Source organism: Acomys russatus, chromosome 20 (genome assembly GCF_903995435.1).
Source record: "Acomys russatus chromosome 20, mAcoRus1.1, whole genome shotgun sequence".
Taxonomy (NCBI): Eukaryota; Metazoa; Chordata; class Mammalia; order Rodentia; family Muridae; genus Acomys; species Acomys russatus.
Window position 1 is genome coordinate 2,974,307 of NC_067156.1, and position 27,923 is coordinate 3,002,229.

General features: G+C 44.7%; 1 protein-coding gene across 1 annotated transcript in view; it reads left to right on the top strand.

Moving 5' to 3' along the window:
* Nucleotides 1–27,923, top strand: part of Lama3 (laminin subunit alpha 3) — a 227,444-nt gene that overhangs the window by 82,033 nt on the left and 117,488 nt on the right. Inside the window, exons 13-23 of the mRNA XM_051163755.1 lie at nucleotides 4,460–4,597; nucleotides 6,023–6,069; nucleotides 7,333–7,432; nucleotides 8,619–8,671; nucleotides 8,876–8,981; nucleotides 10,046–10,145; nucleotides 15,654–15,810; nucleotides 19,449–19,581; nucleotides 22,718–22,860; nucleotides 25,391–25,488; nucleotides 25,986–26,139. Of these exons, the coding sequence (XP_051019712.1) occupies nucleotides 4,460–4,597; nucleotides 6,023–6,069; nucleotides 7,333–7,432; nucleotides 8,619–8,671; nucleotides 8,876–8,981; nucleotides 10,046–10,145; nucleotides 15,654–15,810; nucleotides 19,449–19,581; nucleotides 22,718–22,860; nucleotides 25,391–25,488; nucleotides 25,986–26,139 (1,229 nt within the window). The remainder of the gene's footprint in view (nucleotides 1–4,459; nucleotides 4,598–6,022; nucleotides 6,070–7,332; nucleotides 7,433–8,618; nucleotides 8,672–8,875; nucleotides 8,982–10,045; nucleotides 10,146–15,653; nucleotides 15,811–19,448; nucleotides 19,582–22,717; nucleotides 22,861–25,390; nucleotides 25,489–25,985; nucleotides 26,140–27,923) is intronic.

A 27,923-nucleotide genomic window follows, 5' to 3' on the forward strand; every position in this document is an offset into this window, starting at 1 on the left:
TGGGAGAAAAACCTGTGCTCTCACCCAGCTCTCTCCTCCTTGGCTTCCTTCTTAATTCTGCTCAGAGCATGAGGACAGACAAGCATGGCTTAGACTTTGGCACTCAAGCCGCAGTTTTGTCATATTTTCTCTCAGGGGGAGTAGTGGATCCTCGCATGTGTCCACTTTCCCAGAATCTTACGGTGCTCACTAAATGACTATTGTTGGAGTTCTATAGGAAACACACTGTTTATTCCTGCGGTGGTGTCCAGGTCTACCCTGCAGTTTGTTACCTCAAGTTTGAAACATTCTGCAGGAGTGTGAGTCTACAGAACATGCTGTTTCTGTCCTTCTCTTGTGCTCGCCTTTTTTTTTTCTTTTAAAAGATAATTTTTACACCTATAGTTATTTGTTTGTTTATTTAATTGTGCACACACACACACACACACACACACACACACACACACACACACACTTGCGCCATGGTGTGCATGTGGGGTCAGAGGACAATCTTTGGGAGTTGGCTCTCCTTACACTGTGCGGGCTCCAGGGATTAAGCTCAGGCGCTAGGCTTGGAGACAGTCTCCTCTCCTGGGTAAGCCAGCTCACTGGCTGTGTCTAGCTTTTTAAAAGATAATTCAAGGGATTAAACTCAGGTCACCAGGCTTGAAGAGCAAGTGCTTCTACCCACTGAGCCATCTTGCTGTCCCTTATGATCTTTCTCTTTGGAGAGAGGATTACTTAATCCACTGTATTTCAGAACCAAATTAACGTTGTCCCAAATGCTACATCAGATATTGTTGCTAAAGTTGGTTCTCATGCCTTTGCCATTTATTGCTTTAAAGATTTTTTTTTTAAACTTCTTTAAAGGGATTTAAAAAACAAACACTTCTAAGCTGTTCTTGAGACTGCAGACTTGGAGTTGTGCTTTTCATTAAATTAATTGAGTCCAGACATTTAAAGTACAAAGCTGTATTGTTCTTTTTACTTTGATTCACTCAACTACCCTGTAATTTTATTTCATACAATCAAATCACCAATAAGAGACTGGCTTGCAAAGATATTTGTGCACATGCAAAACTTACACGTGTATTTGTGTTTGGTTCAACACTTTTGTCTTCAGCCACAGCGCACAACTGTGACTTTCTCTGGTAGCTGGGTGATGGCGGAAGGACCACTCTCACCTTCCTGACTCTCATCTGGGATGTTCAAGGGAGACCACTGGGAAAGCTGGCAGCACCTTAGAGGCAGAACAAAGAGCACGTGCCTAGGGACAGAGAACCCTCTGGAGCCAAGTTCTGTGCAGTTTTGCCTCAAACTGGCCCTTCATTTTGTAGGTCATTTATTTCTTCCGAAGAAAACATCTAAGGTGGTTTCTTGGGAATATCCTGAGGCTTATGTCTCTTTCCAGAGAAGTGGATTGTGATGGGGGTCACGGGACCTGTTGTTGGCATTCAGGATTTGCCTGATAAGATACCAATCTAATTTTCTACAAGAAAGGAAGACCTCTCGAATCCTGGGCAAACAGCATTTCTCTAATAAGGGGCTCAGTGTTTGCTCATTCGCTTCTTGTCTGTGCCGTGTCGTTGTGAAAGGCAGAGAGGATGGCTGACTCACGGCGATGCTTGTCTGATGGCCAAAGCACCTATCAGGAACATGTCTAGGTTAGGACTCAAACTAGGATTCCCAGGGTCACTCAGTTGTGTTGAAGCCATCTGCTCGGCATTCTCTGTGGACCAGGACTGCACGTGGGGCTAGGAGACAGTGGAGAGCATGGTGGCCAAGCTTCCTGACCACATGAGCCTTTGCTCTTACTGGTCCGGCAGCTCTAATCTGAAAGTCCAAAAATATTTATACTTTAAAATTGCTATCATTATTATGTGTGTGTGACATGTGTGAGGGGTAGCATGTAAGGGCATGTATGTGAAGGGCAGAGGGCAACTTTGCAGACAACTGTCCTTTACATGGAAGAACTGAACTCTGTCAGGCCGCTGTGGCAAACGCTTTGATCCTTGTGCCGTCTCCCTGACACCAAGTCAGTGACTTTTGGGCCAGAAAAGAAGCCATTTCTACATCAGACATCATGTGACAGGTCACAGCCAAAATAGTTGTGTACTAAAATTTTTGTTTAAGGCTGAGCATGGGGCCAAATGCCTTTAATTCCAGCACTAGGGAGGCAGAGGCAGGCTGATAGCCAAGAGCTTAAAGAATAACCTGGTCTACATAGAGTTCCATGCTAGACAGAACTATATAGTGACACCCTGTCTTAAAAGAAAAAATGGTATAAAATATCTTTAGGCTATATGTTATATATGTGTGTGTGTGTGTGTATGTGTGTGTGTGTGTGCGCGCGTACACACACATGTATAGACTATATATTACCTATATGTCATATATGTGTATAGATTATATAACACATGTCATATATGTATAGATTATATATAACATGTCACATATATGTATAGATTATATAACATATGTGTCATATATATATATATATATATATATATATATATATATATATCACATGTCTGTCTCATGAGACATATAGATTTGAGTTTAAACTTGAGTCCCATCCCAAAGGTTTCTCATTGCATATTTGCAAATGTCTGAGACACTTGTCACCCAAATTGCAAATAAGGAGCATTTGGACTGTATTCGCTTTATACACCTTAGGAATAAAAGTGTTTTAGGGCCTAAACACTGTGGGGTAGATGGGGAAAAGCAAATACTTAAGAACCTCAAAGGGCCCAGACCAAAACAAAGGAGAGAATTAGGCTGTTTTGAAGGCTTTGCAGTGTTTCCAAGAGTGTGGACAGGGCTGCCAGTGTTCGGGTTGGGGTTTGGAATTTGGCAGTTTTGCGGGCGGCTGGTGGAAAATGAGGAAGCACCACGCCAGATGGAGGGACTGACTCACCGTTTAGAACAGCGTGTGTGTTTAAGGTCAAGTCTTCATTTTCACTGCCAGTGTGTGATCACGTGTCCAGGAGCAGCCTCCGTGCCCTACGCCTGATTCTCCGTACTCACTCCCCTAAGACAGGAGCAGAAGGAGGAGGCTGAATCAGCCAGGCTTCATCCCCAGCCCTAGGCATGGGTATATGCAGAGAACTGGCTCAGGGCATTGTGGGTATTGGAACGTCTAAAATCCACAAGGTAGGCTGGCAAGCTGAAGGGGAGCTGGATCCCCCACTAAAGTCAGCAGTGCCTGTTGGTTAAGAAAGCACTCAGTCTGTTTTCTCCTGAGAAATTTGGAAGAGTGGGTGGCACCCACCCACACAATGAAGGGTCATCTGCTTTACTCAAGTCTGCCAATAATCTCATTTAAACCATGCCCTCCCAGCCGCACCTCACCTGGTACCTAGCCAAACACCTGGGAACCATAGCCTAGCCAGATTGGCTCATAAAACTATGTGATTCAATTGCTCTCCTGTTACCTTGGCTGCCTATGTACAATGTTAGATGAGGGACTTTACCTGTGACTGGTTCCTTCTCCAGGGTCCCAGCTATGAGGCTTAAAGAGTCTACACAAGTCACTCCTACATGGGCGCTTGGATGTTCTGTGGAATGGCTGATGTTTGGACCCAAATGCGTCTGACCCCATGGTGGGGCGTGGAGAGGAGCCGTTCACTACTTAGACTTAATTTAGTAACTTCAAGAATACCTTTTAACTTCTGGCCTTTACTTTGGAATTGTGGGATTCAGTAATATTAATCTCTCCAGTTCTTTCCAGCTCTTGTAAAGATGGGAGACTCCTGGCAGGAAGAGGTTAGCCTCCCCCAGGACCAGGGTCTTCACAGTGCAAAGAGGAATGACACAGAACACCTGTGGACCCGTGAGGGTTTGCAAATACAGAGACCTCAGAACCTGACCCCGTGGGAAGGGTGCTAGGAGAGGAGTGGCCAGAAGCTTTCCTCTCTGCCTGAGATGATGGGACAGGACAGGGGATTCTGGGGCAGCTTTTCCCAACCATCCTTATCCCGGCCTGTGTCACTCTTTCCCTGACTGCTCCACTACACTACAGCATGAGAAAGTGAAAATGAAAGATCAGAGGACACTTACACACTGACCTGGATCAGAACAGTCCGTTTGACCCCAGTGGAAGGAGGCACTGATACTTACCCTCAAGTGACTTACACGTCCTTTCTCCCTCCACCTCTGAAAACCAGTGCTGAACATGAGAAGCACCCCCCGAGGGTCCCCCCTTTCCATGAGCACAAAACTAAAACCAACAATAAAACTAGCACCGGAAGTCCTGACTGGGAGGGACATAGTCCATCCGTCAAATATTCTTTAATCCTTATCAAGAGATGCTAGTGTCAGCCCCATGTAAGGGGGTCAGGGCTGAGGCTCAGCTCAATCAAAGATGTGACTCTGGAATCTGAATTTGTGTCTTTTTGGCCCTACCTGAGGGGTCCTGTCCAGGGCACTGCCCTGTGTATGCGGTACCTCGTGCCTAAGTCTGATCACCTCTCTTACACAGCTTGCCAGTGTTCAACTATTGGATCCTATCCAGTACCCTGTGACCCGGTGACTGGCCAGTGTGAATGCCTGCCTGGAATAACAGGAAAGCAGTGTGACAGGTGCCTCTCAGGAGCCTATGACTTTCCCTACTGCCACGGTAAGGAAGCCAGCAGCCTGTTGGAGGAGTGGGTCTCATCTGAGTAGGTGCAGCCAGCCTCTTGGAGAAGCTTGATCAGTCTTCTCTCCTAAATATTTAGTTCAGTCTGCCCTAGGCCAACTTCACTGAAAGCACACACATCACACACCCAACCTCAGAGACACTGAGTGACTAATGAGAACAATTTAAATTCTCATTCACAAAGTTTCCATCAGAAGAACGTGGTTTCCGTAGTAACCTCCCTGTTCCCGGTAACACTGAGGATGAAGCATCCAGAGCTGGGCAGGATTAGGTAGAAGAACGGACTGCATTCTCTAGAACTTTCCTGATCAGTATTCTTCAGACCAGGTTTTCTGGAGGGTGGAAACTGCATGCAGCTGTGACAGGACTTGCCCTGAGAAAGTGTGTGGGTCCCTGTGTGGGTGTTGGGTCTGTAAGTGCTCTGGTGGAAGCAGAGTAGCTATGGCCACACCAGAGCTGGAGAGTGACACTGGCCACGCTGGGGAGGAGGACAGGGCTGGGCTGTATGGGGAACAAAAGAGAGAAAGCGAGGTGTGGGCTGCTAGAGACAGATGGAGCTGAGAGTGAGGAGGGAGAGGCGGGACATCGTGAGAAACAGGACAACATAGCGAAGAAGAAACGCAGGTAAAAAGCTAAGGGGCCATTTGTATGTATATGTGATCCTGCTATGCACACGCTCCAATGATGGAAACTAGCCTCAGAAGCAGGCACAGCCAACCTGCTCTCAGGATAATACCGAGAGTGGGCAAGTGCTCAGCTCTCCCCTCTGCTGCTGAAGGAAGGAAAGCAGAGCAGCTGACGTCACCAGGAGCATTCGCACACATGGGGACAGGGTAATGATAAGCTGCCATCTCTCAGTTACAAAATGAAGTTAGAAATTCTGTGACTGCTTTTGAATAGACAATTTTTTTCTTTTTATATTTAAAAAGAGGGGCAATACCACCCTCTTCTGGACAATTTTAGAGATGCTCAAAAATCTCAGTCTTTCTAACCATCACTCATTAGAAAGTTTTGCAGGGTAGTGGGGAGGGCAGGGTGGAGGCAGGGGGGCGGGGTGGGGGTGGGGGGCGGAGGGGTCTGGAAGGAGTTGAGGGAGGGGAAAGAACATGATCAAAATATATTGCATTTAATTCTCAAAGATAAGTTAAAATAAAGCATAGAAAATGTTAAACAAAGAGAGAAAGTGTATTCCCAGCCCCGGTAATTATTGAGTGACAGATGGGCTCAGAGCAGACCAAGTGTCATGAAGATCACTTGGCGTGCTTCAGTGACAGTGACACCGTCTTTGTAACCCATATAGCAAAAGCATAAATGCAGATGCACTTAAAAATAACGCAAAATTAGAAAATTCTGAAGTATCCTAAGCATCAAGCAGACATTTGTAACACTCTGAATCATACACAGGGTCCGGCAGTGCTTGTGACCCAGCTGGGACCGCTGACTCCAGCTTGGTAAGTAGGGGGATCTGTGTAAAAGGTCAAGACCAACCATGTGCAGACATCCTGAAAATAACCTAAGACACAGATCCAAACTGCTTAAAGAGGGCGACCTCAGCCACGGTTCTAAATGTACATCGTATTTTGTTTTTTTCTCTTAAACAACAAAAGAATTGGCTTATTTAGAGCTTGTACCCCAGAGTGCTGGGGATAGCTCTTCCTGGAGGTTACTGTGAAGGCATATGCCATTGGGAGGCTCAGTCATTGGCCAAGAGCTCGTTAAATAAAGCTGGCTATTCACAAAGCTATCACACAGTCTCTGTTTTATTCCAAGGCCGTACTGTGGTGCTCTGGACAATTTCCCAAGACACTTGAGATTCCCTCCCCCCTCTCTCTGTGGCCTCACAACTTGGGCTCTGGAGGGACCAGGTAGATGAGGTTCTGCTGTTCATACTGTGAGGTTCGGTGACACTGAAACCAGGGAGGAGCTTAACATCTCACAAAAGCACTCATAGATGAGCATTGGTCTGTCCTGTGAGGCACTCCTGGGTTTTTTCAATAAATTTTTAGAGTTTATATTGTAACACCATTAACAGATAGTGACAGTATTTGTATATGCACTCAGATGCATGTGTGTGTGTGTGCATGTTAGGTATGGGTGCATACAACACACACTCACACACACACACACTTTAAGTGTGGGTCCTGGGAATCAAACCTGGTCCCTCACACCTACAAGGAAAGCGCTTTAGTGACTGAGCCAGCTCCTCAGCCATTACAATGTTTTAAACAGGAGCGATCTTCAGATTTTCCTCTCTGTATTTTCTGACTGCATTTCACTTCATGTAAGAGTTATGCCTGTAAAATGCACATGTGTGATGATGAAACAGTTCACGGGCTGGAGAGATGGCTCAGTAGTTAGGAGCACTCACTGCTCTTACAGAGGACTCAGGTGGGTTCCCAGCACCCACATGGTGACCTACAGACATCTTTAACTCCAGTTTGAGGAGATTAAGTGCCTACTTGTGGCCTCCTCAGGTGCCAGACACATACATGGTGCACATACATACATTCAGGTAAAACACTCAGGTGCATCAAATAAAAATTAACTTTGATTTTAAGTTCAAATGACACTTTAAAGTAACACTGTGCTTTAGTGAATTCCTTATCTTTTATGGCCAAAATTTATTTTGGTGACAAAGCTTTGCTCAAAAACCCATGTTTGAAACAGATCTTAATTTCAAGATGCCAAACACCAGTTTGATTTTTTATTTCAAGGGTTATTGTCAGTGCAAGCTTCATGTTGCAAGCCCTACATGCAGTGTCTGCAAGCCATTATATTGGAATCTGGCCAAGGAAAACCCCCGTGGATGCTCAGGTGAGCTGTCTCATACACTACCACGTCCCTCAGTGTGCTTGCTTCTTTATTTTGCCTTCTCAGTGCCATCATTGACAAGAGAGCACCTCTCTCTCTCTCTCCCTCTCTCTCTCTCTCTCTCCCTCTCTCTCTCCCTCTGTCTTCTTATTGAAAATAGATTCATCTCTTATACAACGCATCCCACCAGTCCCCCCCCCCCTTCACTCCTTCCAGCTTCTCCCACCTCCCCTCCCCACAGAGCCCCCTTTGTTTCCTCTTTAAAAGAACAGCAGGCCTCCAAGAGAGACAGCCAAACAGGACAAAACAAGATAAAGTAAGACAAGGCAAAGTCCCTCATATAGAGGTTGGACAGGGCAACCCAACAGGAGGAAAGAGTGTCAAGAGCAGACAAGAGAGCCGGGCATACATCTGCTCCCCGGTTCGGACAAGAACACAAGCTAACAGCCATAACATGGACGCAGAGGACCCGGTGCAGCACTGCACAGGCCTTGTGCTTGCCCGTCCTGTCTTTGGGAGCCCATGGGATCCCTGCCTAGTTGATTTGGTGGGCTTTGTTAACACAGCCTTTTATTAAACCAAATTGAATTGTTCAACATGGTGTACAATGGTGTCCCTCCCAGCTCCATTCAGTGCAGAAACTTCTGTCATTTTTCAAGCAATGATTTACCTGTACTGTTTACATGTAAATTTTGTTATTTGCAAAGGCAGCCAGCTGATAAATGCCTTTGAACTCTTTGTTTTTATAAATCACTCTTTCTGGCTTAATTTTAATGCATATATTATAACAATGACATGTACCTGTTGCACCTTATTTGTACAATTATTAAAGCTAGCGTGCCAAGTGGAAACACATAACAAAAGGTCTAAGTGACGTGACTGTCTTTAAGGTAGAGTGTATTTTTACAGGCACATCAATAATGACTCTGACACTGGAAACCTTTGTAGATGGCACTGGAGGTGCCATATGCTAGGCATTACTCTAGATGGATTGTATTGATTGACCTGTTCTGCAAACCTCAGAGACCAATCGCAATTCAAGCCCAGCAGTGTGGGTTGGACGTTGCTCATGTCCACAGTAAAGTCCAACCGGGAGAGTTGAATTGTAGGCGTGTACTGTCCTTAGAGCCAAGGAGCTGCTCTTGTGTAACCCCTGGCACATGCACCGCTCTCTTTTTTATCTTCACAGAATGCCAGTGCCATGGGGCAGGGACAGTGAGCGGAATTGGAGAGTGTGGGCAGGTAACATGGGCCAGTTTCTCACGTGGTGACTGTAGGGTGCTGCAGTGGTTGGCTGTGGGATTTCTGGGGAAGGAACCAGCCCCCAGGTAGTCATCCTGACCATGGGTGTATTTTTCCAGTCCGGCTACACTGCTTCCTACTGTAGGATGAGCCTGCTTCCAATCCTATGTATCAAATGCTGTTGTCTGGCTGCTTGTTCTACAGGAAGATGGTGACTGTAGCTGCAAAGCTCACGTAACTGGTGACGCCTGTGACACCTGTGAAGATGGATACTTCTCTTTGGAGAAGAGCAATTACTTTGGCTGTCAAGGTAAATATAGATGGCAGGATTTGGGCAAGGCAAGGTGCTGAAGGACAGAGGCTGCCAGATCCCTGCTTTGAGTGTCTGCAGCTGACTTTCAAGGACGGAGCTCAGACATCCTGTCTTTGAGAAGCTGGCTAAATAGTCAGTTGACAATTGCAGTGAATCTAAAATGGCATTGTTTCCACTTCTTTTCTACCTGAACACTGTTGATTCATTTATAAACTACATGTGTGGGATAGAGGGCATGTGCTAATATTGGCTAACGCCAAGAGTTAGTCAGTCACCTTGAAACTATATATTATCTAAAAAGCAAAATATAGGCTTGTGTTAAATAATGAAATTCCAGAAGCACTTCCACATGGGCCTCCTTGTGAACATTATTTACATCAATGCTGTTGTGTGTGTGTGTGCATGTGCAAGTGTGTATGTGTGTGTATGTACGTGTGTGTGTGTGTGTATGTGTGTGTGTGTGTGTGTGTGTGTGTGTGTGTGAGAGAGAGAGAGAGAGAGAGAGAGAGAGAGAGAGAGAGAGAGAGAGAGAGAGAATATTTATGTTCATGTATGTGTGTGCCTCTGTATGGAAGCCAGAGGTCCATATCAGGTACCCCCTCAGCTGATCTCTACTCTTTTTTTTTTTTTTTTTTGAGGGCCTCTACTGAACCTGGTGCTTGCTAATTTGGCAAGCTCTAATCAGTAGGTCCCAGATGTCCTCCTGTCTCTGCACCCTCAGCTCTGAGATGACAGGTGTATGTTGTCAGTCTTTCCATGTCTGTGTGGGAAGCACATCACTGACTGTCCTCCCAGGCTACTTAACTATGTTTAGCTACTGGGCTACTATCACCATCCACTGGACAACAGCATACCCACCTGCTGGCCTACAGTCCCACAGCTTGAAATTAGAGGTAGACCTTTGAAGGGCTGGGCCAGTTTTGTTTGGGACATCCATGCCTGACAAAGGTAAGGCAGGGGGAAGAAAAAAGCTGAGAATATCAGATTGTCTTCTCATGGGGAGGGAAACATCTGTCAGGAAGATAGTTTGGTAGTAACCCCAGCTGTTTCTTGACTTTTAGGGTGCCAGTGTGACATTGGTGGAGCACTCACCACCATCTGTAGTGGGCCATCGGGCGTATGCCAGTGCCGAGAGCATGTTGTAGGGAAAGAGTGCCGAAGGTGAGTCTTCAGGAACTTTCTTTACACACTCATGTTACCAAGGCCATCTCCCACTTTCCTGTCCGTAGCAGTCCTAGGAAGGTAGATGAACCTGTTGATATAATTGGAACCTGGGCATGTCACCATGAGCTAATTACAATAGGAGATACGAAACCTCCTGCATCCCAAAGTCCCCGCTTGAAGTGGACAGGTAGAAGAAATCAGTAAAATAAACAAATAAATAATTAAAAAAATAAAACAAAAATAGTGTGCACTGTGCCAGCTGGAAGCTGAGGCATCTCTGCAAGCCACAGCATAGAGGGGCCAAACACAGGGGCCAGCTCCATTCTGGGAGGGAAGAGTCAAGGGGCATCCCACACTTGTCCAGGTTTCTGGACCAATGACATTCAGTTCCTGTTTGTGTCCCTTCAGTAAGGGAGTGGAGAAGTCAAGTAAATTAGAATAGGGGGGGGGGGGGCGTGCCTTGAAACAGAAGCAACTGGAAAGGAAACCAGGATCAAAGACAGGGAAGGTAGGTGTGTGAGATGTGTGTCTCCAGCTGAGATAATCCACCTGTAAATATTTCTTCCCTGGAAGGAGGACAAACTGAAATCTAAACTGTTTGGCTTTCAACCATGTGTGAAGCTCCAAGAAAGGCAAAGTTTTTACAAACCTAGCCACCTTCCTCACCTGACTCATGCACAGAGTAATCAAAACATTGTTTGATGTAGTTCTGAGTGCTGTTAGCTGGGACTGTCCTTCAGTGTCTCCAACACTTGATTTTTAAAAGCCAGGACCCAATTTTATTTTATGAGGCCACAGTCACCCTGATACATAAACCACACAAAGTCACAACAAAAAATAGAATTTCAGACCAATTTCCCTCATAGACATTGATGCAAAGATACTTGCAAACTGAATACAAGAGCATATCAAAAACATTATCCACCATGATCAAGTAGGCTTCATCCCAGGGATGCAGGGATGGTTCAACACACAAAAATCCATCAATGTAATCTACTATATAAACAAATTGAAAGAAAAAAATCACATGATAGTTTCATTAGATCCAGAAAAGGCCTTTGACAAAATCCAATAATAAAAGTCTTGGAGATATCAGGGATACAAGACACACACGTAACATAAGAAAAGCTATATACAACAACCAGATAGATAACATCAAATTAAATGAAGAGAAATTCAAAGCAACTCCACTAAAATCAGGGACAAGACAAGGATGCCCACTCTCTCCATAGCTCTTTAATGTAGTACTTGAAATTCTAGCTATAGCAACAAAGCAACTAAAGGAGATCAAGGAGATACAAACTGGAAAGGAAGAATTCAAAGTATTGTGATTCACAGATGATATGATAGTATACATAAGTGACCCCCAAATTCTACCAGATAAATCCTACAGCTGATAAACACCTTTAGAAAAGTGGCTGGATACAAAATTAACTAAAAAAAATCAGTAGCCCTCCTGGATACAAATGACAAATGCACTGAAAAAGAAATTAGGGAAACAATACCCTTCACAATAGCCACAAATAATATAAAGTATCTCAGTATAACTCTAAGCAAGTGAAAGACCTGTGATGAAAAGAAATTCCAAGTCTCTAAAGAAAGAAATTGAAGAAGATATCAGAAGATGCAAAGTCTCCATGATCATGGATTAACATAATAAAAATGGCCATCTTACCAAATGGAATCTACAGATTCAATGCAGTTCCCATCAAAATACCCACACAGTTCTTTACAGACCTTGAAAGAAGAATTCTGAACTTCATATGGAAAAGCCAAAAACCCATAATAGCTGAAACAAACCTGTATAGTAAAAGAACGTCTGGAGGTATCTCCATCCCTGATCTCAAGCTTACTACAGAGCAACAGTAATAAAGGCTGCATGGTACTGACATAGAAACAGACTAGTGGATTAATGGAATCTAACTGAAGACCCAGAGATAAATTCACACTTGATTTTTAAGAAAGAAGCCAGAGATATACCATAGAAAAAAGATAGCATCTTCAACAAATGGTGCTGGTCTAATTGGGTGTCTATATGTATAAATATACAAATAGGTCTATATTTATCATGCAGCACAAAATGCAAGTCCAATTGGATCAAGGACCTTAACATAAAACCAGAAACACTAAATTTATTAGAAGAGAGAGTGGGTAAGAACCTTGAACTCATTGGCACGGAAGACAACAAAGACATTTGCTCAATTATGTTCATAGCCATAAACTGGAAACAACCTAGATGTCCCTCAACTGAAAAATGGATAAAGAAACTGTGGTACATTTACACAATAGAATACTACTCAGCTATTAAAAAGAAAGAAATCATGACAGTCGCAGGCAAATGGGTGTAACTAGAAAAGATCACCCTGAGTTGGGTAACCCAAAACCAGAAAGACAGACTTGGTATATACTTACATGCAAGTGGGTGTTGCCTGTAACATACAGAATAACTTACAATTCACAGACCCAAAGAAGCTAAGTAACAAGGAAGACCCAAGGGAGGATGCTTGACTCTCACTGAGAAGGGGAAATAGAATAGACAGAGGAAGTGCTTGAAGAGAGGGAACAGGGTAGGACATAGAGTGCTGAGGGAAATGAGGGTGGAGATCAGATGTGGGTGGAGTGTGGGTGGAGTACAGAGGTTGCAGAGAGAAGGGAAACTAAGCAGGGGTTTCTCTGGGACAATCTGGAGACCTACCAAAGGGTAGGCTCCTGGGAGGATATGGGGGTGACTCTAGCTGTGACCCCTATTAGTGGAGGTCATGGAGACTGGAAAGGCCACCTTCTAACCAGACAGGACTCCTAGAGGAAGGAGGGGAACACCAACCCACCCACAAAACCTTCTACACAAAATTTACCCTACCCACAAGATGTGCAGAGATAAAGATAGAGCAGAGATGGGGCAGGGGGGGAGGAATGTCCAACCAGTTCTGGGGCCAACCTGCAACCCACTCCATGGGAAAAAAGCCAACCTCTGACACTGTTAAGGACCCTGTGTTATATTTGCAGGTGAGAGCCTAGCATAGTTGTCCTCTGAGAGGCTCCACCCAGCAGTGGATCAAAACAGATGCTGAGACTCATAGCCAAACATTGGGCAGAGTAGAGGGAGCCTTGTGCAAGAGCAGGGGAAAGGATAGAAGGACTGGGAAGGGACCTGAACTCCATAAGAAGACCAACAGAGCCAACTAGCCAGGGCCCAGTGGGTTTGCGGAGACTGAAGCACCAACCAAGGACCATGTATGGACTGGACCTAGGCCCCTTACACATATGTACCAAATGGACAGCTCAGACTTCATGGGGTCCCCTAGTAAGAGGAGCAGGGGGTGTCTCTGATGTAGACTCTGTTGCATGCTTTTGCGTCACTTCTCTCTGACGGGGCTGCCTTGCCAGGCCGCCATGGAAGAGGATACCCTCAGTTCCGATGTGACTTGGTGAGCTTGGGTGCGTTGCAGGGAACTCCTGTTTTCTGAGGGGTAAGGAAGGAGGGAGGATGGAACTGAAAGGAGAGGAGGGACAGGGCTTCGATTGGTGTCTAAAGTGAATAAATAAATGTTTAAAAATAGTAGTGACACAGACCTGTATGTAATCCCGACACTCAAAGAGGCAGAGGCAGGCAGACCTCTGTGAGTTCGATGCTAGTCTTGTCTACAAAGCAAGTCCAGAACAGCCAAAGCTACACAAAGATACCCTGTCTAAAAACAAAACAAAACAAAAAATAGCAGGAGCAAAAAATGCTATGACTTTTCTATAGAGTAAAGGAATAGGATGACAGTGTGGTCATATTAATTAATTAGTTAATTAATTAATTAAAAGTCAGGGCCACCTGGCTGTGCTCTTTCTCATCTCTGTTATTGGCCCTGATGACTGGGCATTCCAGCAGAAGTTACATACAGAAGCACAGGAGAAAATAATACAAACCGACAGAACTGAGTTACCTACCTATATAAAAACACTGACATTTCATATTTTATCACACAGGAATATACTGTGACGTTTAGAACACAGCTTAAGTGTGGTAAGCCAGCAGTGTGGCTGGTGGATACACCCTGTCCAGATGGGTGGCCCTTGTGTCCTCGGTACTAAATCTTCCCAAACATCAGCTCATTCAGATATCTGAGCTTGTTTAGATTTCCCTATAGGTTTCGAAGGTGTTTACTGTATTTTATAAGTAAATTTTGTGTTCACAAATATGTATTTTAGAAATTTCAGTGAACTCATACAAATAAAAAGGCAAAGAAAAATCCTCACTGCCCCAATCTAGCTTTGTAAAATATTTTTGGTATAATATTTTTATGAATAAAATTTAGCATTTTTCTTGCAAATTTAAAAATAAATTTACTAAATTGTATATATCACAAGTATTTCTTTTCTTCTTCTTCTTCTTCTTCTTCTTCTTTTTTTTCTGAGGCAGGGTTTCTCTGTGAAGCATTGGCTGTTCTAGACTCACTTTGTAGACCAGGCTGGCCTCGAACTCACAGTGATCCACCTGCCTCTGCCTCCAAGTGCTGGGATTAAAGGCGTGTACCACCACACCCAGCCATAAGCATTTCTTATAACATTAAAAAGTCCTCAAAATATTAATATCTATAAAATATTTTATAATTCATTTACTTTATAATTTTGTTTCACTCATGTTTCTTCCAAATTGTCACTGTTTTAAACATGTTTGCGTTAATTCTTTAGATTGGATTACTGGATGAATTACTGTGTGCTGGAGACAAACACTCCTATGGATGTTTATAAATGCTATAATGGAATCCAAGCATTCCTCACTGTGGTCATAGTACAGGGGCATGACTTTTATTCCCATTGACTGCTGGATCTTTATGTCTTTAAGCCCACTAAGTGTTATTGCTTCTTACGAGATCGGCATGTATATTGGTCTGAGGAACTCAAGGAGTTTGAATGTGGAGGCCACACAGCGTTGTGTTGTTGTTGTTGTTGTTTTATATTTTATTTTTTGAGCTTTCTTTGTGACTGCCACAATTGGACTTGTCAAAGGAACCTATCCATTAACCTCTAAATGGCTCAGACAGTAAAGGTGTTAACAGCCAAGGCCAACCACCCAAGTTCAATCCTCAGGACCCACACAACGGGAAGAGAGAACCAACCCTCACTAGCACGTTGTCCTCTGACCTCCACAAGTGCTTGTTCATGAGCATGTGTGCACACACGCACACAAATAAACACATAAGAATATAATAAAATTACATACATTTAATGGGTACAGTATTATAGCATGATGCTTAGCCACATAATTACCGATGTTTGCAAGGTATGGGAGTACGAGTGTGTGAAGGACAGAGTCGGGAGCAGCTCTTTGATTTCACTAATTGTTGGCAGCCACTAAAACACAGTAGGGTTATGTTGGGAACCTCATGATTTGTGCTAAGTGACTTCCTCAGTTTAGTGCTTGGGAGGAGCAGGTGTTGCATGTGCTCTCTGCCAACATTTCTCGGAATAAAAGCCTAACTTCTTCTCTTGCCCTTTTCCTTGTGATTTACAAAGGCCTGAAGATGAGCACTACTTCCCGGATTTGCACCACATGAAACATGAAGTTGAAGATGGCACTGGACCTGATGGAAGAAACCTGCGCTTTGGATTTGATCCCCTGGTGTTTCCTGAGTTTAGCTGGAGAGGATATGCCCCAATGACCTCGGTCCAGGTATAGTCAGAGAGCCACCGTTCATTGCAGGAGACCCCTCTTGCCTCTGACTCTAGCCTAGGCCTAGGCCTAGGCCTGGAAGCTTCTAGCTTCCATACAATCTAACCTAGACCTAGAATATTTTCAGCCTGGAATAAGCTCACTCCAGTTCTTTCTGAACTCTTGCTGGCTGGTTCAACTCAGCTGTTCTGGCTCAGTCTCCTCTCCTAGCTGACTGGTTCCATTTGACTTCTTTCTTGGCCACTGAATTGCTCTGCTTGTCCTCAAACTAACTCAAGCAATCTAGTCTAATATTCTGGCTTCTTCTCATTCTCTGGCTTGTTCTGTCTTCACCTGTGTCTACCTTGTTTTCCACCCTGTCTCTGTGAAACTCTCCCAGTAAAACTGCCTCTGAACTCTCCAAACTGAGCTGCCATGAACTGAACTCCACGACGCTGCCTCTCAACTCACTCTCAACCCAACTGCCTGAACAGAGCTCAGAGATCTGCGTCCTCTGTCTGCTGAGGGCTGGGACTAAAGGTGTGTATCACCACACCTGGACCCAAGATTTTCTTTACTTGAAACCTGCTCTATACCAGGCTGGCCTTGAACTCAGACATCTGCTTACCTCTGTCTCCTGAGAGTAAAGGCATATCTGTATTCTACCCAGAGTAGCCATGTTGATGGGTTAAAAACTTCTCTATAAGGATTCATTGTCTCCAGAGCCCTGGCCAGAGTTGGCTTGGTAGCTGGACTTGGGATTTGAACTAATGAACATGTCCTTCAATTTCACAGTTTACTGTCACTTTAATTTGGCCACTAAATCAGAAAATGAAGAAATAGAAGGAAGATAATATTTGTCTCTGGAGGCTTTTCATAGACAGAAGGAAATTTCGTAAATGGTATTAGATATATTAAAATGCACAGGGCATTTTTCTTTAACTCCATTTGTGAAAAACAAAAACAGTTAACTTGAAGACGTCTGAAATAACTAGCACCCTCTTCCTCCTCTTCCTCTTCCTCCTCCACCTTCCTCCTCCTCCTCCACCTCTTCCTCCTCCTATTCCTCCTCCTCCTCCCCTTCCACCTCCTCCTCCATTTAACAGAGCCCTGGGGGTGTGACCCATACTATTTTAGCTCTGAGTGCTGCTCAGCCTCCTAAATGCCATAGTACCAGCCATGCATCGCCTCTCCCTGCTTAGTGTTGCTGATTTGGGGTGGTGCTTTTTAAAATCGTGAATTACTCTGTGAGTGCAAACTAAAGTAAAGGATGTGCTTTGGTGTTGTTTGGCTTTTCTGTTTCCTTTCCTCCACTTTCTCTGTTGTACCCATCTATCTTGCCTTCACGGTAGAGTAAGGGCTGTGAACATTATAGTTTACCTATAGGGCTTACGCAGTATTTATAGCTAAACGTGGAGAGTCATCGAGCAGTTTTTATCTTCAGGGCTTTTCTCTGAGGCTGGTCTCCTCAAGCTGCTTCCAGGCAGACAACATCAGAATGAGAGAGATGCGCTGACGTCTGTGGTCACTCAGTACTTGTTCCTGGTAGATCAGGACTGGGTGATGATTTTGCCTGGCCAAGTTCTCCCCAATGAAGCTGCCTTTACCAAACAGGACCATAAGATACTCCGCATTCCACCCTTTCTCCCCACGTTCACCAATTCAGTTTCTTTCTTTTCTTTTTGAGATAGGGTTGCACTAATGAACTCTAGTTAACCTCGGATCACTGTGTGGATCAGACTGACCTTGAATTCATAGAGCTCCACCTGCCTCTGCCTGCTAAGTGCGTAGGATAAAGGCATGCACCTCCACATTAGGCTTTTAATAATATTCATTCTATTTTAAGTTATGTGTACATTGTAGGGAGGTATGATACTTGTGAGTCCAGGTACCAGAGCCAGGAGAGAGCGTCAGACCTTCCCTCTGGATCTGGAGCCACCAGAGGGTGTGAGCCACAGAACTTGTGTGCTGGGAACCGAACTCACATTTTCTGCAAGCTCTTTAAAATGCACTACTCCCAACTCTTTTTCTTTAGTGGAGAGCTTCATTATTCACAAAACCATGGTGGATTCCATCAAGCCCTGATAAGAAAGGGTTAGCACTGAGCCGAGTCTATGTGCTCTCACAGGTGTTTGAAGTTTGACAGGAAGTTTGAGAGAATCTTTGGGTCAGAGGACCCATGGAGGCCCTTGCATGGCTGCTTACTTTACTCTCTTAATTCATCCTTGCATACTTGTTTTCCAATTGATATAAAAACTGAAAAAAACGAATTTAACCAAATTTCAGGGCTGCTGGGCATTCCTACACAGGCATCAGAGCTTGTGGTCCCCCGGATGTTAGCCTTTGCTGTCTCAGGGCTACTGGGCATTCCTGCACGGGCATCAGAGCTAGTGGTCCTCTGGGTGTTAGCCTTTGCTGTTTCAGGGCTGCTGGGCATTCCTGCACATGCATCAGAGCTAATGGTCCTCTGCATGTTAGGCTTTGCTGTCTCTGTGCCTCACTCAGCACGTGTCCTCTCCATTGAACCCAAAATATCTGGGATTGGGATGAAAAGAACCATGACGTAGAAATTGCCACAGCATGCGAACCTCCTGTGGACCACAGATGGATCTGGACGTGTGGCTTGTGGTTCTGAGTACAAATAACTTATACTGCGGCTGGAGAGATGGTGTGGTGGTTGAGGTCCCTTGTTGCTCTTGCCAAAGACCTGGGCTCAATTCCCAGCATCCACATGATGACCCAAAAGAATCCCAAACACCAGTTCCAAGGGATCTGATACCTTCTTTTGACCTTGATGCATATACATATATACAAGCAAAATGCATATAAGCACACAATATATAAATCTGAATAAATAAATGATAATTTACTTGTGTTATCAATGTTTACAGAGCATTGTGTGACCACAGAACTTAGGGACACACAAGACCTCTCTTCTAGCTCAAAAGTTAACACCATTTTTTGATAAAAGCTTGAGATAAAACTTCCTAAGGCAAAGTATGCATATCTAGTTGCATCTAGGTCTTTATCATAGATGTGTTTGGGGTCCTCAGCCTTTGCTCCCCACTATTCCTGTCTGCAGCTGTTAGATGTTATGCATGTGAAGGGGGGCCTGCAGGGGCCTCTCTATTCAGTGCTGGCATGAAATGACATGCTTTCCTTTCCTTCTCTCTCTTCTGCCTTTGATTTTTTTTTCTCAGCCAGTGGTGGTTGTCTTTGTCCCTGTGACCCTCTTAAACTAGGTCATCTAATACTCCATTCTGTCTGCCTGGTTACAAAAAAAAAATGTCAAAAGAGAACCCTGGTCACTGAGGGGTGCACTCTACTGCAACTGGAATTGTAAGTGGCTCTGCTTCCTTGTTAGGCCAGCCTATTGCCACCTAGTTACTTGGTACTGATTGAGTGTATGTACATGTAAGAATGTGTGTGTGTGTGTGTGTGTGTGTGTGTGTATGTGTGTGTGTGTTGGAGAGAGAGAGTGGGGGGGTTATGTGTGAGTGTGTGTATGTGTGTGTAAGAGTGTGTATATGTGTGAGTGTGTGTGTGTATATGTGTGTGTTTGTGTGTTATGAAACTTAAGTGGAGCCACTGGTTTGGTGGCATTTCTTTGCAGCTACTTTTCTCTTCTACATTTTATGTTATTCGGGGGTACTTTTCAGAATGAAGTAAGGATAAAATTGACTGTGAGGAAGTCAAGTCTCTCCTTGTTCCAAATTGTTCTGAGATACATCAACCCTGGAATGGAAGATATATCCGGCCGCATCACTGTTTACCCGTCCTGGGCAAAGTCAGGTAGGCAGAGACTCAAGCCTCTTACCTTTGTTGTGGTTTTGCTTTTTAGGGACAGTGTCATGACATAGCCCAGAGGAGCTCTTCTGCCCATTCTGGATGGACAGGCATGAGCCATGAGCCTGGTTTCACCTCCTTTCAACTGAGGAAGGATCAATAGAACACTCCTTCGGTTTTCACAAAGTCCATCATCCTTAAAGAACATTAGGCCCGTGACAGGATCTGATTGGACAGTTCTCCTGCATGTTCTTTGTTACCATAGCTCCTCTTCACCTTGTGCTGCTTTTACTTTCACTGTTGAATTATCACCAATAATTGTCATTTTTAAAACTCAACATAACAGTGCTCAAATGTTAGCTATACCCCAACCCTGTAGTCAAGCTACCTTTGGTGATAAAAACAGACCTATATAGCTCACTTGTGAGGAAGTGGGTGCCGCCTTTGGGTGTTATAGCTGTTGTCCGTTTGCCCTTAATTCTCCCATGGTTCTGAGCAAGGAAAAATGGAGAAGGATTGGAATTTTAAAATAAAGGTCAGAAAATAGGAAGCCCAGGAGAGTCCCAGGGACCTGAAAACTCCCTCCAGGGGTGAAGCCTTCCTGAGCAGAAGAGGGTAGAGCTCACAGCAGTCAGAGGCAAGCCCTGGAAATCAATCCTCCCAGGAGGTAGGGCTTCAACCAATTCCCAGAAGCCCACTCAAGAAATCATTTGGAATCCTAGAAGGGCACAGAACCATGCTGATGGAAACTTGACTGTTAATCCTAGAAGGGCACAGAACCATGGAATCCTAGAAGAGCCCAGAACCGTGCTGATGGAAACTTGACTGTGTATCAGGGTGTTAAGTGATGTTATTTTACACCCACAGCAGAGTTGGAAGTGAGGAAAGTAATGGCGTCTTCCCAAGTTGGGTCAGCCAATCATGTGTGCTTGGAGGCTAAGCCACTAGAGGGCTCTGCTGGGCTCACTGTAACAGGAGGAGCCTCAGCATCTGCGGTCTCCCGAAGTAAGAACCCTGTGGACTGTAGAGGCTAAGCTGTCCAAGTGCATAGCTGGTCTGTAGACAGCATCTGTAGACTCCAAGCTCATCCTGACAGACTCTTCTCCTTCTGGGTGTCATCAGCAGTCTGCCCTCTGTCCATCCACACAACTAGAACACATTTTGGCTCGTTCCCTGCTCTCTGAGAAAGTTTCCTCTAAGTCTGAATCAGGAGCCCATGTTCCTAAGGTAATACTTTCCTCCTCCCAAGTACCACTGTCTATGCTTTGATTTCACTCTGTATTAGAATCTCTGTCTCTCATGACCCCAGCAAGTTAGGCTGTGCTTGCTGAGTTCACTGCATCACTTACAAATAGCCTCAGGCCTGACACACAGCCGGCCTTTGGAGATATCTATAGAGAGTGAGGCAAAGATTTGTTGTGAATATCTCCTCAGAAGAAGACTCCTCAGACCAAGGCACCAGATGTTTGTTTGTTGGCGGAAGGAAACACAACACACCCTGGAAACAAATGAACAAAAAACTGATAATTTTTTAACTGCAAAGTGAATGCGTGCTCAAAAGTAAAAATTTAAAAATGACAGTCTCCTACAGACAAAAAGAAGTTAACAAGCCACATAATATACTGAATGTATATATCTGGAAGGTACATTCCTAAAGAACATAAGTATTGGCCAGATGTGGTGGTATGCATCGTTCATCCCAGACTTGAGGGGGAAAGGCATACTGTATTTATATGCACACCAGTATGTGGGCATCTCTGGAGGCCAAAAGAGAGCATCGGATTCCCTGGTGCTGGGGTTATATGTCAGTTTGGGGAACCACATTTTTGTGCTCTTCACAAGCAGCAATAAGTCTTAACCCCTGACAGTCTCACCAATGTTTCTAATATGTGTTTTCTTTTGTTTTTTGTTTTTGTTTTTTCTTGCTTTTCGTTGGTTCTTTGTGAATTTCACATCATGCACCCCAATCCCTCTCATGGCACCATCCCTCCATATCCACCTCTGCTACTGCAACCTCCCCACAAAAGAAAACATCTCTCTGTGGAAGCTGTGGTATGTCACAGTGTGTCACACAGTATATCTTTTTGCCTACACATCTTCAGTTGCAAATGTTCACTGTGATGAATCATTGATCTGGTTGGAGATCTTTGGCTTTAGCTACATTATCAATGCTGGATCCTCACTGGGACTGCTATAGGATATGTTGCTGTTGCCCTGTGTCATGGAGATCCTGCAACTTTGGGTCTGCAGCACCGATCCCTTCACATTCTCCAGCAGTTCACAGATGGGGTATAGGTTGGGGTAGTCCAGCTCAAAGCCCTGGATCTGGGCCTGGGTACTGGCTGAGTTGTTCATCCCACCATCTCCTGCACTCATGCCTCTAGCCCCAGCTCTCCAGTACTGCCTTGGTGAGGGGCAGGGCCAGCTCTCCCTCAGTGTGCTGCCTCAGTGAGGTGTGGGCCACTCTCCCCAGTGATACAGCTGGCTACGGGTGGAGCAGGCTCTCCTGCTCTTATGCCCTGAGGCAGCTTTCCCATGCTGCCCAAGTGAGGGGATGGGACAGCTCTGCATAGCCCTTGAATGTCAACATGGTCCCAGCTAGCAGCCTAAACCAGGGTTGTCTGCATTGCCTGTGGGTGTATAGACATTGGCAAAGACCCCTGCTGCTTCAGGGCCATGGATCCAGACATGGCTCTTGGTGGCAGCATGGGTCGGGACCTCACAATAGCCTCAGGTGGCAGTGTAGGCTGCTAATCAGACTGTTCTTCACCACCCCTATGTTTCTATCTCTTCCTCTCTTCACAGTGTACAAACTGTTCTACTTCTCTTTCTCTCCCATCTCTCTACCACCTATTGCTCACTGTAATGGTGCCCACTGTCTGCCTGCCAGCTGTGCCCTGGATGGTGGTGGGCGTGCCTCTGGGTGCTTTCCGAGCTTGCCTCTCTAATGTCTGTTTTATATACATGTGAATGCATACATACCATTTAAATAGCAAGATCAGTAAACATGACCAGAACCTGTTCTTGGTAAGCTACCTTAAGCTTTTCCAGCTATAGACTGACTAACGAAAGCTGAGTTGTATAAGGTGTTAGCAGTGGCTTCTGGGAAGATATCTTAACATGTTACTTGTATTTCTGATAGATGCTTCTCAAAGCAAAGAGATCACCTTTCCAGTGAGTAAGGAGCCAGCCTTTGTCACGGTCCCTGGAAATGGCTTTGCAAACCCATTCTCCATCACGCCAGGGATGTGGATTGCTTACATCCAGGCAGAAGGAGTCCTCCTGGTAAGACAGAGTTCTAAGCTGAGGTCTGTGATGTATCCTATTACTGAGATGGTCTCTTCCAATGCAGCAACCCACAGGAAGACATCAAAATCACATGTATTTCTCTTTTACCTCAAAGGAAACTACAGTAACTTTTGCCTCCAGAGGACATGATGATACAGAAACTTACTTAAAATTACGTTTTATATCCTTTCAGTCAACTACTTCTGGACGAAGATAGTCTACATGTCTATCTAAATGTAACCTATAATTCAAGATTATTAGAACAAATGTAAAGTCCTTAAAAAAATGTGACTCTCCTCACCTTTCAAATTTTGTTAGATATTTCCATTATAAAGCAGAAGGGCACCTAAAAATGTCCCCCTAAGCCATGCAGAATAAAATCAGCAGAAGCCAGACAGTGAGAATAGTTGTGAAGGGAAGGGAGAGGCTCCAGGAGCCAGGGCTGACCCAGCACTTCCTACTGTTTTATCTCTCACCTAGTCAAGAGTCTTACAGCTGACTGGCAAAGGGCCTCATCCAAGGAAAGCCAGAGGAGTCATGAGGGGCTTCTCTGAGGCATCTCTCTTTGTCCATGACTCAGACTTGTTAGAGCTTGTAGTAAAGGCATAGCTAATGCTTTTGGCACCAGATTGAGGTCACATGCTTTAGGCAGGAAACAGAAAGTTGGTTCTTTTTAGGCAGGTCACTTAGCTCTGAGCCTTCCTCCATCACATCTCCTGAACAATAGGAATTGAATGTATATTTTCCAAATACAAGTGTTAACCTTTAATCCCAGCACTCGGGAGGCAGAGGCAGGTGGACTGCTGTGAGTTCGAGGCCAGCCTGGTCTAACAGAGTGAGTCAAGGACAGCCAAGGTTACACAGAGAAACCCTGTCTTGAAAACCAAACCAGACCAAACAAACAAATACAAGTGTCTTACAAATAAATACATAACATCAAGTTATGTTCCACTGTTCTGCCCTCGAACATTGATGACAAACAAAAACAATAAGAAAACAACTTTATGTCTGAAGAACTAAGTCCGAGGATACTTTATAGATGTTAGAAATGAGGAAGAGGAAAATTCCATCCGTGCAAGTGGTGGGTATAAAGCTAGATGGGTGGAAAGAAGATTATTATAACTTGTACCTAGACATGGAGGATGCTGTTCTGGCTAGTTTTATGCCAGTTTGACATAAGCTATTGTTATCTGACAGGAGGAAACATCAGTTGAGAAAAATGCCCCATAAGATCCTGCTGTAAGGCATTGTTTCCCTTTTTTTTGTTTTGTTTTGTTTTTCAAGACAGGGTTTCTCTGTGCATCGTTGGCTGTCCTGGACTTGCTTTGTTGACCAGGTGACCTCAAACTCACATTGATCCACCTGCGTCTGCCTCGAGGAGTGCTGGGATTACAGGCTATAAGGCATGTTCTTAATTAATGATAGATGGGAGAGAGCACAGCCCATTGTGGTTAGTGCCAACCCTAAGCTGGTGACTCTGGGTTCTATAAGAAAGCAGGCTGAGGAAGCCACGAGGAGCAAGCCAGTAAGGAGCACTCCTCCATGGCCTCTGCACCAGCTCCTGCCTTCAAGTTCCTGCCTTGTTTGAGTTCCTGTCCTGACATCCTTTGGTGATGAACAACAATGTGGAGTTATAAGCCAAATAAACCTCTTCCCCAGGTTGCTTTTTGGTCATGGTGTTTTGTTGCAGCAATAGAACCCTAATTAAAACAGATGCCTAATGACATTTGTCTGATGTCCTCATTATGATTTCATTTTCACTGAGCATGTGCTATCCATCTTTACTGGTCTTGGAGACCACTGAGTAATGAGTAGTTTAGGCCAAGCTCAGGGAAATGGCTTCTAGAACAATTCAAACCCACCCAGCTAGGGGCCACATCTGAGTTTCCCCACTAGAGGCAAACACCCTGCGCCCTTGCCTCTGCACATGTGTGGTGGGGCCCCAGGTCCCAAGATCACTAAACACTGTCAAGCCTTCTGGGTCTAAGAGCCCAGAACTCTGCTCTTTCCTGAATGCGTAGGCGCATTTACCACAGGCTTTGTTTGGCGTGCTAGGTTGAACATGGCCGTTCTTTCATTTGCTATGACAGGCAGTGGGACCATTCCAGTCTGAGACACCAGCATCACAAAACCTCACTTTCCCATCATGCCCCATGACCAGTGTTGGAATGAAAAGCCACATCAGTGGTCAATCGTTGGTGTTCGGTGGTGATGCAGGCAGCCAGCATCTCAGCAGAGCATCGCAATGATGTGGTCATTTGGTCATTCGAGGGTCGAGGGGAAATGTATAAACAACCTGGAAGAGATAGTAACATTTCCTGTGGATCTGAATATTGCAAATGTACACCTGCTGTACTGATCTCTAGTGTGTGAAAAGCTGGGGGTGGATGGGTGTGTGAAAGTGCTTTGGGGTTCTGGTGGGTCAGGTGAAGAAGAAAGTTGATCTGCTGTCGAAGGTCACCAGGGACTTCCCTGGATTTGGCCTGCTGGAAGATGACTGACATCCTCTGTGGTCTTCATTTGCTAGGATTACCTGGTGCTGCTTCCCAGGGACTACTATGAAGCGCTCGCCCTGCAAGTGCCAGTTACAGAACCATGTGCCCAGACAGGATCTCCCCAGGACAAGTTAGTATGGGGTGGAGGCTGCGCCTCAGCACCATCAGACTCCTCTGAACATGCCCTCAGTGCAAGGCTCTTAATGGTGGGTGGGCCTTACAATCCCAATGGCTACCGCACAGCCGGACTGATAGTTTTGTTGTGATTTGTCTGTCTGAGCTTTACTTGAGTATGAATCCCCAAGCACGCCTGCCACCACTGGATTAGGAGTGAACTACCCTGTGTGGGGGAGAAGGCTGCAACATACCTCAAAAGTCATCTCAAAGTCTTGCAACTGGTGAGGGGAAGAGCTTAAAATAGAATGCAGGTCCTCGGACTTGTGCATCTTCCCTTCCTGGTGTGGAGACCTTATTGCCCAATGCCCTGATGTCCATTTACTAAGACTTTGTTGAAAGAGTGATGCAAGGATGCCTCAGGGACTCCGATCGCTGAGTCCTTGTAGCACTCTGTGGCAGCATTCTGTATTGTGTTCACGTGGTAACGATTGTATTTTGTTGTCTTTGAAGTTGTTTGCTTTATCAGCATTTACCAGTGACCCGATTCTCCTGTACCCCAGCTTGTGAGGCCAGACACTTCCTGCTTGATGGAGAGCTGAGACCCTTGGCAGTGAGGCAGCCCACTCCTGCACTCCCAGCCCTGGTGGACCTCAGCGGGAGAGAGGTGGGGTAACCTTTCCCTTCCTGTCAAAGCTGTTGCTACCTCTCCCTTTGTACCTGTTGAATGCTTAGCCAAGGTTGCTTCTCAGGTCCCAGAGAGCCAGAAGGGTTTCTCGCAGGTATTGATCACCAGGTGCTGAGTTCTCCAATTTAACTGGGGCTGAATTGTCCTCCACAGTGAGCTGCTGCGTGGAGGTTTCTTTGGAGTACCTTCCAGATACAGCAATGGCCATAGGCAGTCCAGGGGCCATTTTGTTTACCTGACTCACAGCATAGTGAGTCTTTCTTTCTTTCTTATTAGTTTATTTAGTTATTCACTTTGCATCCCAATCATAGTCCCCCCACACTCCCACCTTCCCTTTTCCCTCCCCCCTCCCCTATTCCTCAGAAAATGGGAGTCCCCTACCCACCCCTAAAAACTGGATAACACTCAGTCTTACAGACCTCCAGTAGCTCCATGGTTTACCTTATAAGGACACAATGGTTTCTCACTGTCCAACCCTGTAGGCTAAGAAATTTGTGACAGTTGAATTTGTGGAGCTCAGAATCTGGAACTGCTCCAACCCACAGCATCTGCCTCATGGCTGGGAGGCCATGTTAGTACATGCCGGGGCATTGTGCCTCTTCCTGGAGTTCTCTGAGTCACATAGGCAGACCTAAGAGTGAACTGGTAGCACATTGTATAGTATATTAATGATGAGAGCACACATTCAGCACCCCAAAATGAAAATATTGAACAAAGATCTCCTACCCTCTGTTTCCACTCTTTTGTTAATATTGTCTATTTTGAACCTTTGAAGAAAATACTTTTGGGGGTAAAGTGTGTGAAGTTAAAATATCTATGGCTTTAATTCTTTCTAAATATTTAGACATTCATATTTTATAAACTATGTCCTTACATTTTAAAGGCAACAGCTAAAGATATTAAGATTACTTCTTATATTCTTTGTTTCATTTTATTTGGTTAGATTTTTAATTTATAAAATATACTTATTGTACTAAGTAAAACAGTATAAATGAACACAATTATGAGAAACTGAATCTTCTTCTCTCTGTTGTAAGATTAACTTTACCACATTTCTTTCTGTCCGTCCTGCAACGGCACACACATATGTGCATATGTATACTCACATGTACGTACACATAAAATGTGAGAATGAACATATATGTATGTGTGTTTATATGTGTGAAAACAGGGAGACCAGCTGAGGTGGACAAGCCCCTATGAAACATACCAGCTTCCAGTAATTAAACTTAAGTATAATTTATGTCTCAGCAGCACCAAGTCCATACCAGGGTCTCAACGATCACACATGTCCAAGGAACAATGCGGATCACAGATTATGTTTGTCATTGCAAAAAGACTATTGTGATGAAATTCAAATTTGTAGAGTTAGACTAAGTACTGAAGATGCTTAGTTCCTTTCCTATGCAAGAATCCTTTTTATATTCTAATCACCAGATTCACTGGCCTTGTGTACGAAACCCAAGAGCTTTTATTTAAGCTTTAGTCTGACTCCAAAGTTAGTTACCTGTGTTAATTGCTTTGCTTCTTTATGTCACTCCACACAAAGCAACCTCAGAGAGAAAGAACTTGTTCTGGGTTTGGTTTGGGGATATAGTCTGTCAGGGCAAGGAATTCATGGCAGTGTGGGTGGCTGTGGCTGCAGGAGACTGATGCTGCTTGCTCATATTTGGGTAAATCAAGAAGTGAAGATGAGACAGGAAGTAAGGTTATGCTTTTCCTCAGCTAGGCCCCGTTGGGTAAGGACCCCATAACTTTCCAAA